General features: G+C 38.0%; 1 protein-coding gene across 1 annotated transcript in view; it reads right to left on the bottom strand.

The window, feature by feature from the left end:
- The window catches only part of SRP72 (signal recognition particle 72), a 31,955-nt gene that overhangs the window by 7,907 nt on the left and 8,954 nt on the right, over positions 1-15,094 (bottom strand). The window contains exons 7-16 of the mRNA XM_032400434.1: positions 14,723-14,847; positions 14,574-14,631; positions 10,567-10,698; positions 9,207-9,335; positions 7,755-7,827; positions 6,119-6,183; positions 4,228-4,323; positions 3,286-3,389; positions 3,071-3,148; positions 1,969-2,106 (exon numbers count right to left, since the gene is read on the bottom strand). Coding sequence (XP_032256325.1) covers positions 1,969-2,106; positions 3,071-3,148; positions 3,286-3,389; positions 4,228-4,323; positions 6,119-6,183; positions 7,755-7,827; positions 9,207-9,335; positions 10,567-10,698; positions 14,574-14,631; positions 14,723-14,847 — 998 coding nt within the window. The remainder of the gene's footprint in view (positions 1-1,968; positions 2,107-3,070; positions 3,149-3,285; positions 3,390-4,227; positions 4,324-6,118; positions 6,184-7,754; positions 7,828-9,206; positions 9,336-10,566; positions 10,699-14,573; positions 14,632-14,722; positions 14,848-15,094) is intronic.

The following is a 15,094-nucleotide window of genomic DNA, read 5'->3' as shown; positions in this document are numbered from 1 at the left end:
ATAAGGTCTGAGGTGGGACTCTTATGATGAAATGGAATTTGGAACAAGGTAGTATTTCTGAGACTCCAATTCCTAATTTAATTTTAAAAATCTATTATGAGTGGGACGCCTGGGTGGCTCAGTGGTTAAGTGTCTACCTTTGGCTTGGGTTGTGATCCCGGGATCCTGAGATTGAGTCCTGCATCGGGCTCCCTGCTTAGTAGGGAGCCTGCTTCTCCCTCTGCCTGCAGCAACCCCTGCTTGTGCTTGCTCACCCTCTCTCTGATAAATAAAATCTTTAAAAAAAAAATTAAGAGGTGCCTGGGTGGCTCAGTCGTTGAGTGTCTGCCTTCGGCTCAGGTCATGATCCCAGGATCCTGGGATCGAGCCCCGCATCGGGCTCCCTGCTCCGTGGGGAGCCTGCTTCTCCTTCTCCCACTCCCCCTGCTTGTGTTCCCTCTCTGTCAGATAAATAAATAAATAATCTTTAAAAAAAAAAATCTTAAAAAAAACTATTATGAAGGGGTGCCTGGGTGGCTCAGTCGTTAAGCGTCTGCCTTCGGCTCAGGTCATGATCCCAGGGTCCTAGGATCGAGCCCCGCATCGGGCTCCCCGCTCCGCGGGAAGCCTGCTTCTCCCTCTCCCACTCCCCCTGCTTGTGTTCCCTCTCTCGCTCTCTGTCAAATAAATAAATAAAATCTTTAAAAAAAAAAAAACTATTATGAGGATGATAATGTTTTTTTTTTTTTTTTTTAGATAATGCTTTTTTACCAGAGTTCATAATAACGTTACTCATATGCTGTTGCTGATGTATTTTTTTTGTAAGTTAGGAAAAAATTTACATTTCAAAAGCACTCAGAAAGGGAGAAAACGGGCGCCTGAATGGCTCAGTCATTAAGCAACCTGCCTTCAGGCTGAGGTCATGAGCTCAGCGTCCTGAGATAGAGCCCCAACATGGGGGGGGGGGGCTCCTTGCTCAGTGGGGAGTCTGCTTCTCCCTCTCCCTCTGCCCCTCCCCACCATTTGTGCTCTCTCTAGCTCTCTCTCAAATAAATAAAATCTTAAAAAAAAAAGAGAGAAAACAGTGAAAAACCATGAAAGCCACAAATTTGGGGAAGGGCTGTATCTCTTCCATTCTCTATTCATCCCAAGTCTCTATCCATGGAATCTTAAACATTTCACTGTAGGCCTCCACTGTGTTTCTGAGATGGCCAGGTGGGAGAAGAGTAAGAATTTGACTTCTTATAAGTTAATGAAGCTAGCTAATCTTTCCTCCAAATCAGCAAAATAAACCTCATTTGAACTCAGTATAGAATTAAGTACTAAATATACATAAAACATTTACAGGTAAATAAAGTAGGGGACAACCAGCTAATGGAATACTATGCATAAAAGGAATGAAATATGTCTATACTAAGAATATGGAGAAGGGGAGCCTGGGTGGCTCAGCTGATTAAGCGTCTGACTTAGGCTCAGGTCATGATCTCAGGGTCCTAGGACTGAGCCCCTCATTGGGCTCCCTGCTCAGCAGGGAGTCTGCTTCTCCCTCCACCCCTCACCCCCACTTGTGCTCTAAGAAATAAATAAAATCTTTAAAAAAAAAAAAAAGAATATGGAGAAATCTCCACAACTTAGTAAATGAAAGCAAGCTGGAAAACAGTTAAGTACAATATAATCCCCTTCTGTAAAAAATGAATAAATGAATAAATAAATAAATAAATCCAAGGAAAATATTTCTAAATCACTTCTGTGTGTAAACACAAAGAAGATCCTGAAGGATATACACTCAACACCAAAGGTTAATTTGGGGGTGTGATGGGGGGAGGTGGTAAACAGGACAAGGACTAAGAACTGGGCATAGCAAAAAAGAAAGGAAAAAGAAACAAGGGGGACTTAAACTTTATTCATGAGGAATTTTCAGAGAATGTATTTTTCATTCCTTATGTAATTTAAAGTCCACATTAGAGAATGTTACAATGAAAACATTACCCTTGCTCCTTTGGTTGACTATCTCCAGCAACTTTTCCACCCTTTTTCCGAATGTAAGTAGCACCAGGAGAATTTTCAAGAGCCTCAACATCTACTTTTAGAGACATACTATCTGACGAGGGCAGGTGTTTACTAAGGCTGGGATTGAACAGGAGTTCAGGAACACAATATATACACATATATATGTCTGCCAAAAGAAAAAGTCTTTTTTTTTATGTCCTTTCTCAAAAGTAAAAAAATGTTCTTAAATCTTCTATAGAATAACAAATTAGGGGCGCCTGCGTGGCTCAGTCAGTTAAGCATCTGCCTTCAGTTCAGGTCGTGATCCCAGAGTTCCAGGATTGAGCCCTGTATTGGGCTCCCTGCTCAGCAGGGAGTCTGCTTCTCCCCCTGCCCCTCACCCCCACTTGTGCTATCTCTCTCTCAAATAATAAAATCTTAAAAAATAATAATAGTAACAAATCAGATTATAAGGTCATTTATATATTATATACCCTGAAAAAATAAAAGAGGTCATAATCTAATCATCTATTCCTTAACTCAGTGCTGTACTTCAAGATGGGGCTTAATAAAATCTCTATTCCAAAACAACTATCAAACATAGATTTGCTCACTACAAAGGTTTTGACTTGTGGCTGCTCAGCATCCACGACTCCACCTTGGGTTTGGGAGCATACCCTGACTACAGGAGCACATGATCCAAACTTAGCCAATCAGGGCACTGAATCTCTTATCTTCAGTAACTGTTAGGCATGTGATCTAAGACATTTCAATGAGAATGACATTTCAGAATCTTTCACAACTACCCAAATAAAATACACTTTTTCTTTTGCTGCTGGACTTGAACCTGAAGAGATATAAGCTGCATCTTGACTTCATTTCTGCTTCTGGATCAAATTGTACCCCAAGTCGGATCTATTACTATATTTTCAGTCATGTTGACCAATAAATTCTCATTTTTGCTTTTACTAGTTAGAAGAGTATTCTGTTTGTTTGTTGAAATTTACAACAGAAAAAGCCATGGTCAAAATAGGTATTGGAAGGTATCTAGCACGCTACTTGGGAGCTGTCTGGAACAATAATCAAAAGGTCAAAAGGATACGCTTTTGCCTTCTCGGGATCTACAAGTGAGTAAGCAGAAATAAGCTGCGCCAGGGTGTGGATATCTTTTGGATTTTGTCTAAAAAAAAAAAAAAAGTTAGTGAACAGTTAGTGTACAGTTTGAAAATGGAACAAATAAACAAGCAAAATAACCTTCTTGTATCAAATAACAGCAATAAAATTTGCATTTTTACATCTCCAGCTTTCAGAACTTACTTCCATAGCTGTTCTAGGTCACTAATTGCCTCTTTCTTCCGCCCATATTTGAGTTTGAAGTTTGCAGCTTCTCTTATCAAGGACAAATGAGCAGAAGATTTGGGCTACAGGTTCAAAAAAAAAAGGAAAAAAAGTTCTAAGCTAGATATCTACCATGTTTGTGAAGTTACTACATTCATTAGACCTTTAAGATAGACCTATCTATTAAATTCCTCAAAGTTTTATTGAATACATGAAACAACAACAACAAAAATCACACAAACATACAGGGAGGGAGGTAGACAAATTATACAAGTGATGACCAATATATGAATCTGGATCGAATCTGGATCACAACCTATCTTTTTTAAGATTGCCTATAACTAGAAATATTTCCTCATAATCAGATCTTAAAGATATGTCACCACAGTTCTCAAACACAGTATTTCCCAGAACACGGATATCCCTCTACTGCCTTTAGTACCAACGGTATAAATGCCACCTGTGTGCATGTATATTTATAAGTTGGATACTGCCTATGCAGAGACTTATACTGGAAAAAATGAAGATGTTCCTATTCCAGGAAAACATGAGACACAATTATTGCACATATTTATTGTTTCACCACTTACTACCATGAGCTCTCCAGCCACTAAAGATGAGCACTCCCATATGCACTCACGTATTATTTTTTGAGATTATACACAAATACACACAACGAACCAAAAAGGCCTCCAAAACCATAACTGAGCTTTTTTTTTTTTTCATTCTGAAATAATTCTTATTTCCAATAGCTTTATTTGGATCTGGTATACTTAAAAAAATTAATTTGACAGTCTAACAGTATTCCATTCTTTAAATAGTGACTTGGAATATTTCAATTCTCATAACTTGAGTTCACTACTGCAGCTTTTTATTTTTACATAAAAACATGTCCTCATACAATTTACTCCATTTACTTACCTGATGGTTTTGATACCACTGGATAGCTTGCGTGAAGACCTCAATGGCACTATCAATATCCTCCTCATGGCTGTACATAGTCACTAATGCAGATACCTACCCAGCCGAAAGTATAAATTAATGAGTAAAATTCCCCCTTCTCTCCCAGAATAAGCTTTTTGAAAATGAAAAAATTAGAAAACAGCAAATAAAAGTTGTTAGGCTCTCTGCCAGTACCAAATTCATCATAAAAATTATTATCTTTCTGGGGTGCCTGGGTGGCTCAGCCGTTAAGCGTCTGCCTTCGGCTCAGGTCATCCCAGGGTTCTGGGATTGAGTCCCATGTCGGGCTCCCCGCTCCACGGGAAGCCTGCTTCTCCCTCTCCCACTCCCCCTGCTTGTGTTCCCTTTCTCGCTGTGTCTCTGTCAAACACATAAAATCTTTAAAACAAAAAATTATCTTTCTAGACCATAATAACTAGAAATACCATATACAACAGTGGTTCCCAAATACAAAGGTAGTTATCTATAAAATATAACTTTCCTCTTAAACTAGTGCCAGTTCACAGTTTGTTACTAGTGCGTAGCAAGCATAATAGTTGAGAATAGTGCTTAAAAATTAGTTTATATAATAAAACACTGCTGGGACATCTAACGTGTGATAGTGAGGTACACACCAGCGTGGCTAAACTCCCATGATAAGTTCTATCTGGCCTGAGCTACAAAAGGCCAGTGAAAAGCTTGCCTAGTGTGCTGGAGGGACAGCAAGGAGACCCATGTCGCTAGAGTAGAGTGAGAATAGGAGAAGCAACATGAGATGAGGACAGAAAGGAAACAGAAACAAGAAACTGGGTCTTTTTTTTTTTTTTAAGATTTTATTTATTTATTTGACAGAGAGAAACAGAGCGAGAACAGGAACACAAGCAGGGGGAGTGGGAGAAGGAGAAGCAGGCTTCCTGCCAAGCAGGGAGCCCAATGCAGGGCTAGATCCCAGAACCCTGGGATCATGACCTGAGCTGAAGGCAGACGCCTAACGACTGAGCCACCCAGGCGCCCCAAGAAACTGGACCTTTAAGAAAATCAATAAAACTGATGAACCTCTGGCTAAATTGATCAGAAAACAAAAAAGAAGACCTGAATAACCAGTATCAGGAATGAGAGATGGTCTACAGATATTAAAGGGATAAATAGGAAATACCTGAACAACTTTTATGCCAGTAAGTTCAACAATGATGAAGTGGACAAATTTCTTGAAAGGTAATAGAAGGCCAGATATGAAATTTTAGAAATTTATATTCGATTCTAATACAGAGTAATTGTAGTCCAGTCTTGAAAATATGAATCTTCAAAGGAGAAAGCATTACCATAATACATTACCAATATACATTTACTGAGTGCCAACTGTAAACAAGCTGTGTTAGAGGATACAGACATGAATAAAAGTCCCTGTTCAATAAATGTACATACCACCAATGACAGCATTAGCCTCTACTTTGAAATAGATGCTTTCACAGCTATATCGGTGATCTAAATCTGTGATGACTGAATCATCACAGAACTAAAAACTAAATTTATTGGCCACTATCACTAAATTTTTTTAACTCAAAATATCACATTGAAGACATGATAAAATAAATTAGGCTAAGAAATTCCCTATACAGGTTTTAGGTTATTTAAGGTTGGCTTTTAGTGATAATGTAAGGCTTAAATAGTGCCTGGCATATTTGCCTAAATAATAAACCAATGCACAGCAGAAAACAAAATGACATTAAATGCAGACCAGTAACTTATTTTAACTACTACTCCTACATTATGAATAAACAGAAATTAAATACAAAGAAACATCAAACATACCAATAGACTATAATTCCGCTACTTTTTCAGTTTTATAATATTTTAGTTATAAACTCACCATGCCTGGCTTATGCTTTAACTCTTCTATGCTTCTCAATATTAGACATGCTTTAGATATATTACCTTGAGAGATTAAAAACATCATCATCATCACACTGAAGAAAACATATTATTAAAAAACAACAACAATAAGAAATTTAAGTCCTATTTTGTAGTATCTCCAAATACTCAAGCTTTGGGATCTTTGGGATAATGGTCCCAAGAAACAATATACCTTGCTTACACCCACAAAGAAAGTTAATGGCAGAGATTCTACCAGAAAAGAAGTCTCCCAACTCCCACCCAGTCTTTCTCCATTTTCAGACTGTAACTTAAAGGACATCCTACCCTTAAAGACTTTAAAACATGTTACTGCAGATATGAGTGCAATGGAAAATTTCCTACAGTGTCAAAATACCCATTTTCTAGTCATTGTAAACATCAATAATGTAACCTTCCAAAGTCTTTAAAAGCAAAATAGAAACCAATGACAGCTCTTTCTTAGTAATTTTAGTAGGATAAATACTCCTCTCAAAAATAAACTAAAAACTGGATAAGAAAAGAAAATAAGGGAAGAGCAAGAAAAAGCAGAAGTGGGAAAAGGAGTAAGAAATAAGAGAAGAAGATAAGGAAATGTGAGAATGGGTAATATTATGGGAGACCAACAATGTTTCTTTTTTTCTTTTTTTAGGTAATCTTTACCCCCAATGTGGAGCTCTGAGGCTCAAACTCATGACCCTGAGATCAAGAGTCGCATGCTCTACCAACTAAGCCAACCAGGTACCCCAAAACCAATAATGTTTCTCAACCTTGCTTTTGTTACTAAACACTAAGAAATCTCGTAAGACTTTTTTTTTTCTCTAATTATCAAGTATCCTGATCATTACCCATGAAATTTTCATTTTGGCCATAATATCTGTAATTTTTTTGGCCACCCACCAAACGAATGATCCCCACCCCCATGTTGAGAATGCATGGTCTACACCAGAAATACAACTTCCTATGATGGAAATGTCTTTATCTATGCTGTTCAACTAGCCTCATGGGGTTATGAAGTTTCTATGTGGCTAGCACAAGGGAGGAACTGACTTTTAACAAATTTCATTTTATTTTAAAGTTAAAATAGCTACATGTAAATAATGGTTACCAAAAGCTCTAGATAATCACTTAAGGCTAGTTCAAATCATGGCCAAAAACCACTAGCAGTTTTCTGTAGGATTCAAAAATGTCAGTTTTCATTAAATTTCCCTGCCTCTTTTCCCCCAAAGATATGGGTCATAAACTATAAACAAAGGATAAAGGGTTAAGTTAAGAAAGCTAAACGCAAAGTAACCCTTCTTTCATGCAAATACTAGCAGGTGACAGATATAAGCATTTCTACATATGACATACCCAGGAAATTTAAGTATGGTCTTTTGAAACATAGGAATCCTTTGCTTCTACCCACTTTCAAGGCATAGATTGAGAATCATTCTAAAAATTTAAGAATAACCTGAAAAAAAGGCTGTTTGAAACAGTAATAATTATGCTTCATCATTATGCAAAAAAATTTTTTTGCAAAATTTTTAAAACCACGTAGTTCACAACTACTTCAGAAACATTTCAACCATGTTTCCATTAAAATATTTTAATCATGATGAAATAATTATTAATACCTTGGGAAATCTTCAGCTGTGCCATGGTCAGCTTAATTTCAGCTGCATTTTCTGGATGCTGATCTGAAAACTCCTAAAATGTTTTCAGTTGGAGGAAAAAAAAAAAATCACAATTTACACAACTAACCACACACAGTTCAATTATCACTTCTACACAGAATTTAAAATCCAGTTTTAAAATATTAAAGTTCTGGTTTCAGGTCAAAATTTTAATTCTGGAAAAAATTTGATTCCCATTTTGTTTTAAAATTATGCTCTGAGGGGCACCTGGGTGGCTCAGTCGGTTAAGTATCTGCCTTCAGCTCAGATCATGATCCCAGGATCCTGGGATGGAGCCCACATCGGACTCGCTGCTCAGCGGGGAGTCTGCTTCTCCCTCTCCCACTCCCCCCTGCTTGTGTTCCCTCTCTGGCTGTCTCTCTCTGTCAAATAAATAAAATCTTAAAAAATAAAATAAAATAAAAATATAATAAAATTATGCTCTGAAAGTATAATAATATCAAGTTCCAGGAAATCACTAATAGAGAAATAATAATTAAGATTACTACATAGTTTTGTTTGTTTAAATAAGATACTCAAATAGATGCTGTCTCCTTACTGAGGATCCCTGCTAGGCAATTCTGCCCTTCAGGATGGTCCTAACTTCACCCTGTTCAACTTTCCAGGGTACTGTACCCTCAGGAATTTCAAACATGTAATCTAACAGCTGATTTAGGATGATAAAAACCAAGTTAGTATCTCTGTAATTGTTTGAGGTTTTGGACTGGGACTCATTGGAAAATACATTATTGAAAAAAGAGGTTAAGCATATTCTGGCATTATAAGCCTAAAACAAACCTTTAACTCATCCTAAATTGATCTCCAAATGAAAACCATTCTTCAGGTTTATGGTAAACATTTACTAATGCAAACTTTATTTTTTTTTTTTTTAAAGTAGGCTCCCAGGGGGCGCCTGGGTGGCTCTGTCCTTAAGCGTCTGCCTTCAGCTCAGGTCGATCCCAGGGTCCTGGGATGAAGCCTGCATCTGGCTCCCTGCTCTGTGGGGGGCCTGCTTCTCCCTCTCCCACTCCCCCTGCTTGTGTTCCCTCTCTGGCTGGCTGTCTCTCTCTGTCAAATAAATAAAATATTTAAAAAAATAAATAAATAAAGTAGGCTCCCGGCCCAGCGTGGAGCCCAACACGGGGCCTGAACTCATCACCCTGATATCAAGACCTGAACTGAGATCAAGAGTCCAACACTCAACCAACTGAGCCAGACTGATGCCCCATAATGCAAATGTACATAAAACAAAGCTGTAGCTCAAGAATTAACTAAAGTGACACTCTGGATTTTGTCTACTGGTATGTTACCTATTAGTTTTCCCACTTTACTTACAAGTTTGTAGGCTATTCTAATAAAAATGAAAAAAGGATGCAACTACATGACACCTCATTAAAAACTCAATTTCTTTACCTGAAGCAGTTCTATTGCTTTTGTGTGCTGCTTTTCACGGCAGAGCTGGGCAGCTTGGATTAATATAGGCAGGAGATGCTCAGGACTTTGGGACTGTAAACTGGCAGATATTTTGCGGCACTGTTCTGCCTAAAAAACAGTATTTCCCCCCACAAAAATAAGCTGGTTAATGCAATTAAACATTAAGTGAATAACCAAAAAGAAAAGGAAGGGGTGGAAGGGGAAGGAACTCAGCTGAAAGACAATAGTGAAGAACTATCTAGGGTAAAAGAACTGGTTTACAGTATCTATTTTCAATTTTCTCCTGTAAGAAAAGATTTCCATTTACTCAATTTAAGCTATGAGTTACAAAAGCATTTAGGAAAGGACTATTTCTTTGGATGGGGGGGCAGAAGGACAGAGAGAATCTTAAGCAGGCTCCACGACCAGCTTAGAGCCCGACACCCAACATGGGCTCAATCTCACAACCCTGAGATTATGACTTGAGCCAAAATCAAGAGTTGGACGAGTAGGGGCGCCTGGGTGGCTCAGTTGTTAAGCATCTGCCTTCAGCTCAGGTCATGATCCCAGGGTCCTGGGATCGAGCCCCGCATCGGGCTCCCTGCTCGGTGGGAAGCCTGCTTCACCCCTCTCCCACTCCCCTGGCTTGTGTTCCTTCTCTCGCTGTCTGTCAAATAAATAAATAAATAAATAAAAATCTTTAAAAAAGAAAAAAGAGTTGGACGTGTAACCCACTGAGCCACCCAGGCGCCCCATGAAAGGACTAGTTCTAAATATTAATTTGGACGCTTAAATTTCAGAGTTTTGTTTAAAAAATGAAAATACAAGTATCACCCTTTGCTTAAAAGCAACAAAATGTATAGGTATTTCTTGCTAAAGTATTCAAGAATAACTTAGCTCAGTTCTAAATAATAAAAATGTTACTGACTCTCACTTTCCCACTGAACACCTCTGCTATGGAAAAGTATGAAATCTTTAGAATTAATGCATATTAGAATGGACCTCCTTAGCATTTATAATTATGCACAAACTAAAATGAAAGACAGATCTTAAACCTATAATTCCAGTTGACATCTTTGATGATTGCTACTTTAATTCAGAGACATTAGAAATAAGATAATGAGAACAGTATCTCATTTACAAATGTGAATAGTGTTCTCGTCCTCTTAAAAGGCAGCTGTAGACCTTTACAAAGAATTGAGCAAATTACTTGTTTAACAAAATCTATGATATATGACATTCTGAAAAATACATTGGTATAAGACAAAAAATATACAGAGATTGAACTGTTACACCCATTATGCCTCATATGCCATACTCCAAAAGGTTTAGCCAGAGCAATGAGAGATTTGTTACCTACCTGGTTTGTGTACATAGCAAGTAAAGCTTTGTTAAATTCTATAGCTTGCAGCTGTTTCTTAGAAAGCTTAAACTCTACTCCTTCTGCATTGGTTAATTTCACCTTCTTCTTGGAGTCAAAGACATTTTGGTCCTGAAAAAGAAAAGTTCATTTGCCATTAACAGCAATCTCAGACTTTAATCTTTTAACACTTCAAGGCTTTACTCCTCGGGCGCCTGGGTGGCTCAGTTGGTTAAGCGACTGCCTTCGGCTCAGGTCATGATCCTGGAGTCCCTGGATCGAGTCCCGCATCGGGCTCCCTGCTCGGCAGGGGGTCTGCTTCTCCCTCTGACCCTAACCCCTCTCATGCTCTCTGTCTCTCATTCTCTCTCTCTCAAATAAATAAATAAAATCTTTAAAAAAAAAAAAAAAAAAAAAAAAAGGCTTTATTCCTCTTCCATTTAGTTATTTTATACACAAGAGAGCTTGGAAGATAATACATCTGCCTGGTTATGTTGTTTAAACCCCTAAGATGCATATAAATTTGTCTTGGATTCTTGGTTTTCTTTTGATTTATCCTTCCACTATTAACTGCTTGTTTTGAGCTTTTTGAAGAAAAGTACTTACTGACAGAACAAATCTTACAGTGGAAATCAGGACTACAAAGATACAAAGAAATCTGGAATCTACACACTATGCCCTTTAGAATTTAGATGACAAATGAGGAAAGTAATTCTTTCCTCTTTGAAACAGTCATTATGTAAGCAAATCAATAAAATTCAGAAATAGATTCACACCTCTTTTGAAAGCATTTCTAGCAAAAAAATGCCAATGTAACACAGCTACTGTTTTTCTTTTCCCTAAGGTCCTTCTCACCTAGGCAGTAGCTCAAAGAAGCTCAAATTCTCAAACTTCTGTGTGCAGCAAACACAATGTTATCTGCCTTAAAAAAGTCCTGTTAAGAATTACAGAATGTCACATACCTTTCTAGGAAGACAATTAAATTACATGCATCTTGAGGACAAACTGAGCATCTGAATACCTACTGTGTGCACAGTATTCTAGCTCTGTAAATAAATATCTGCAAATAAGTGATACCCTATGTTTTTGTTTTTGTTTTTTTTTAAGATTCTATTTACTTATTTGACAGAGAGAGACACAGCGAAAGAGGGAACACAAGCAGGGGGAGTGGGAGAGAAGCAGGCTTCCCGCTGAGCAGGGAGCCCAATGCGGGGCTCGATCCCAGAACCCTGGGATCATGACCTGAGCCAAAGGCAGACGCTAAAGACTGAGCCACCCAGGCACCCCAATACCCTATGTTTTTTAAACCAGGTCTTCTACTAGTTTGAAGAGTAAAAGAAAACAAAGAAGAAATCTAAAATAAATACTTTTTCTGAGTGTGAAGCTTCAAACCAAAGTAAAATTAATGTACAGCAAAAAACTTTTATATAAATCCTTTTTTTTTTTAAGATTTTATTTACTTGAGAGAGAGAGAGCACGAGCTGTGGAGAAGGGCAGAGGGAGAGGGAGCAGCAGACTCCCCGCTGAGCAGGGAGCCCAATGCAGGACTCGATCCCAGGACCCCAAGACCATGACCTGAGCCAAAGGCAGACACTTAACCAACTGAGCCACCTAGGCACCCCTCACATAAATCAATTCTTAAGAAACCAGATTTCTAGTTGGTTCTCCTCTGTACTATTTTAATACTTCAATTCATCTTGCATGCCACTTAAACTTTGCTATCATGGCACTTACTCAAAAATTTGATTTTCAGGTGCCTGGGTGGCTCAGTAGGTTAAGCAATTGCCTTCGGCTCAGGTCATGATCCCGGAGTCCTGGGATCGAGTCCCGCATCGGGCTCCCTGCTCAGCGGGGAGTCTGCTTCTCCCTCTGACCCTACCCCCTCTTGTGCTCTCTAATAAATAAAAATTAAAAAAAAAATTGATTTTCAAGGCCTTCCATACCTTGGTACCATTCAATCTAAACTTTTAAAAATTTTTAACTAGCATGTATGTATCCTCTTAACTTCTGTTTTCTCTTTCTTCCCATAAGTCATAAGTATTTCTCCATATGTTCACTTGCTTATGCTGTTGTTTAACCCTCAAACCGTAACCCTCTTTTTCAAGGGTCAGCTACAAATTTGCCAGGTCAGAGATCTTTTCTTTCACCAATACTGCAGTTAAAAAGTAAAAAATTTAAACATGCACAATTTTTTTCAATACCAGAATGAGACTTTTAAATGATATAATTATTACCACTGAGTTTCATATTTCTTTTGCATTATCTATTGAATCCAGCACTATTTTGAATAAAAAGTCTGTTGACTATTCCTCTCCCTCTGTGATCTCTCTTGCTATCACTCTCTCAAATAAATTTTAAAAAAATCTTTAAAAAATAGAGGTGCCTGGGTGGCTCAGTAGTTAAGCATCTGCCTCCAGCTCCGGTCATGATCTCAGGGTCCTAGGATGGAGCCTCCCATCGGGCTCCCTGCTCAGCGTCGAGTAGTGTCGAATCTGCTTCTCCCTCTCCCTCTGTGATCTCTCTCAAATAAATAAATTAAAAAAAAAAATCTTAAAAAAAAAGTTTGGTATATAATGACAACAAGATTAAGATATCTAGCGTTGGGTGCCTGGAAGGCTCAGTCGTTAAGCGTCTGCCTTCAGCTCAGGTCCTGATCCCAGGATCCTGGAATCGAGCCCCGCATCGGGCTCCCTGCTCCGCGGGAAGCCTGTTTCTCCCTCTCCCACTCCCCCTGCTTGTGTTCCCTCTCTCACTGTCTCTCTCTGTCAAATAAATAAATAAAATCTTAAAAAAAAAAAGATATCTAGTGTTTTACACACTCTCCTTCCCATATCAGGTAAAAAGAATTTATCCTCACCGGCACTTCAAATAATTCACAAACACAGGCAAGTATATAATGCTGCTAATTCAAATGCCAGAATCAATTTTTGAAAACCTAAACCATGCCAAAGGCCTACAACATCCTATAACTACTACTCTTTCTAGTGCTATTATCTCAGCTCTGGAGACCCTCTGAATTTCTGCTATTGGAGGAAGGAAGTACCATGAAGGACTCTGGAGTCAAGTGATTGGAATCTGAATCCAAGTTCTACCTCTAACAGGCTGTGACCTTATACAAATTACTTAACTCCTTTCAGCCTCAGATTATATTCCTACAAATTGGCGGCAAGTACTGCCACCTAAAAATATAATTGTGGGGGCGCCTGAGTGGCTGTCGTTAAGCGTCTGCCTTCGGCTCAGGTCATGATCCTGGGGTCCTGGGATCGAGCCCCGCAGCAGGCTCCCTGCTCCACAGGAAGCCTGCTTCTCCCTCTCCCACTCCCCCTGCTTGTGTTCCCTCTCTCGCTGTGTCTCTGTCAAATAAAATATTAAAAAATAAATTAATTAAAAAAAATAAAACTATAATTGTGAATATGAAATACAATGGCACTTGAAAAATCACACAGTTTATCAAAAGAAATCAAATGTTACTTTTCTTATTTTCTACTGATTTCCATTTCAAATCTGAAATGTTCTTCTATTAAAACAATGTTCTAAATGGTGGTTAATTTTACTAGTACAGTAGTCTTTAGGATTGTTTATACTCATACTTGTAATATTTTACATGTGGCTTTGAGGGTGGGCATGTCTCCCTTCCCCCAAAATAAAAACCACTGGAAAGAAAAGAATTACACATAGAAAACTTGTACTCAGACTCACTAGATGAAAATGACACATAAAACATGCACATGCTTAGTATAAAATCAAAACAATTTATTTTTCAATATATAGATTCTCCACATTATTATAAACTGGGAAAAGGGTAAGACAGTCCAGAGACTGTAACTGCAAAAAAGTTTTATTACCTGAATATAGCTTGCAGAATCATCATTATGAAAGTTAAACTGTGATTGTGATTTTGCTACAACTGGACTGTGTCATGGAAAAAAGAAGTTAACCTGGGATAAAGCTAAGGTAATGTTTTCAATGTAAAATATAAGTGTAAGAAAGCAATGTATATCCCATACCTTGTTAATAGTAATGATGTTGTTTGCAATCACAGCTAGCAATCCCACATCTGTTGGCCTGTGAACAATAAGCAACAGTCAAAAAGAAACAAACCTTTAAAAAGAGACTTCACCCCCTATAAAAGACACTTCATTTAAAATAAACTTACTTTAGTTTTATTATTTGATTGTAAAGTTGCAACGCCTCCTCTGTACAACCCTGAAGCTGCAGAATATAGGCCATCTGCCCATGAATGATGGCCAGTTCTGCCTGTGGGTCTTCCTCAGTCCCATCCTAAGAAGAAAAAGAAACTTTTTTTCCCTTGTAAATTTTCCAAATCGATCTCCATATTTATCAAGTATTCCAAACATTCAAAAGGTACACAATCTTAAAGACAACATATCATTTTCAGAAAACTTCCCTTAGAATCAGTTTGTTAAAATTTAGGAATTTGATAAAGGTGATTCCAAAAGCAAATTACTGTGTAGATGAGCGCCAGAAAACAATAAAAGATTGGTGAAAAGGCTAACAACTGTAAGGA

Source organism: Phoca vitulina, unplaced genomic scaffold (assembly GCF_004348235.1).
Source record: "Phoca vitulina isolate PV1807 unplaced genomic scaffold, GSC_HSeal_1.0 scaffold3, whole genome shotgun sequence".
Lineage (NCBI taxonomy): Eukaryota > Metazoa > Chordata > Mammalia > Carnivora > Phocidae > Phoca > Phoca vitulina.
The sequence above is the reverse complement of the archived record's forward strand: the minus strand, read 5'-3'. Positions and strand labels throughout refer to the sequence as shown.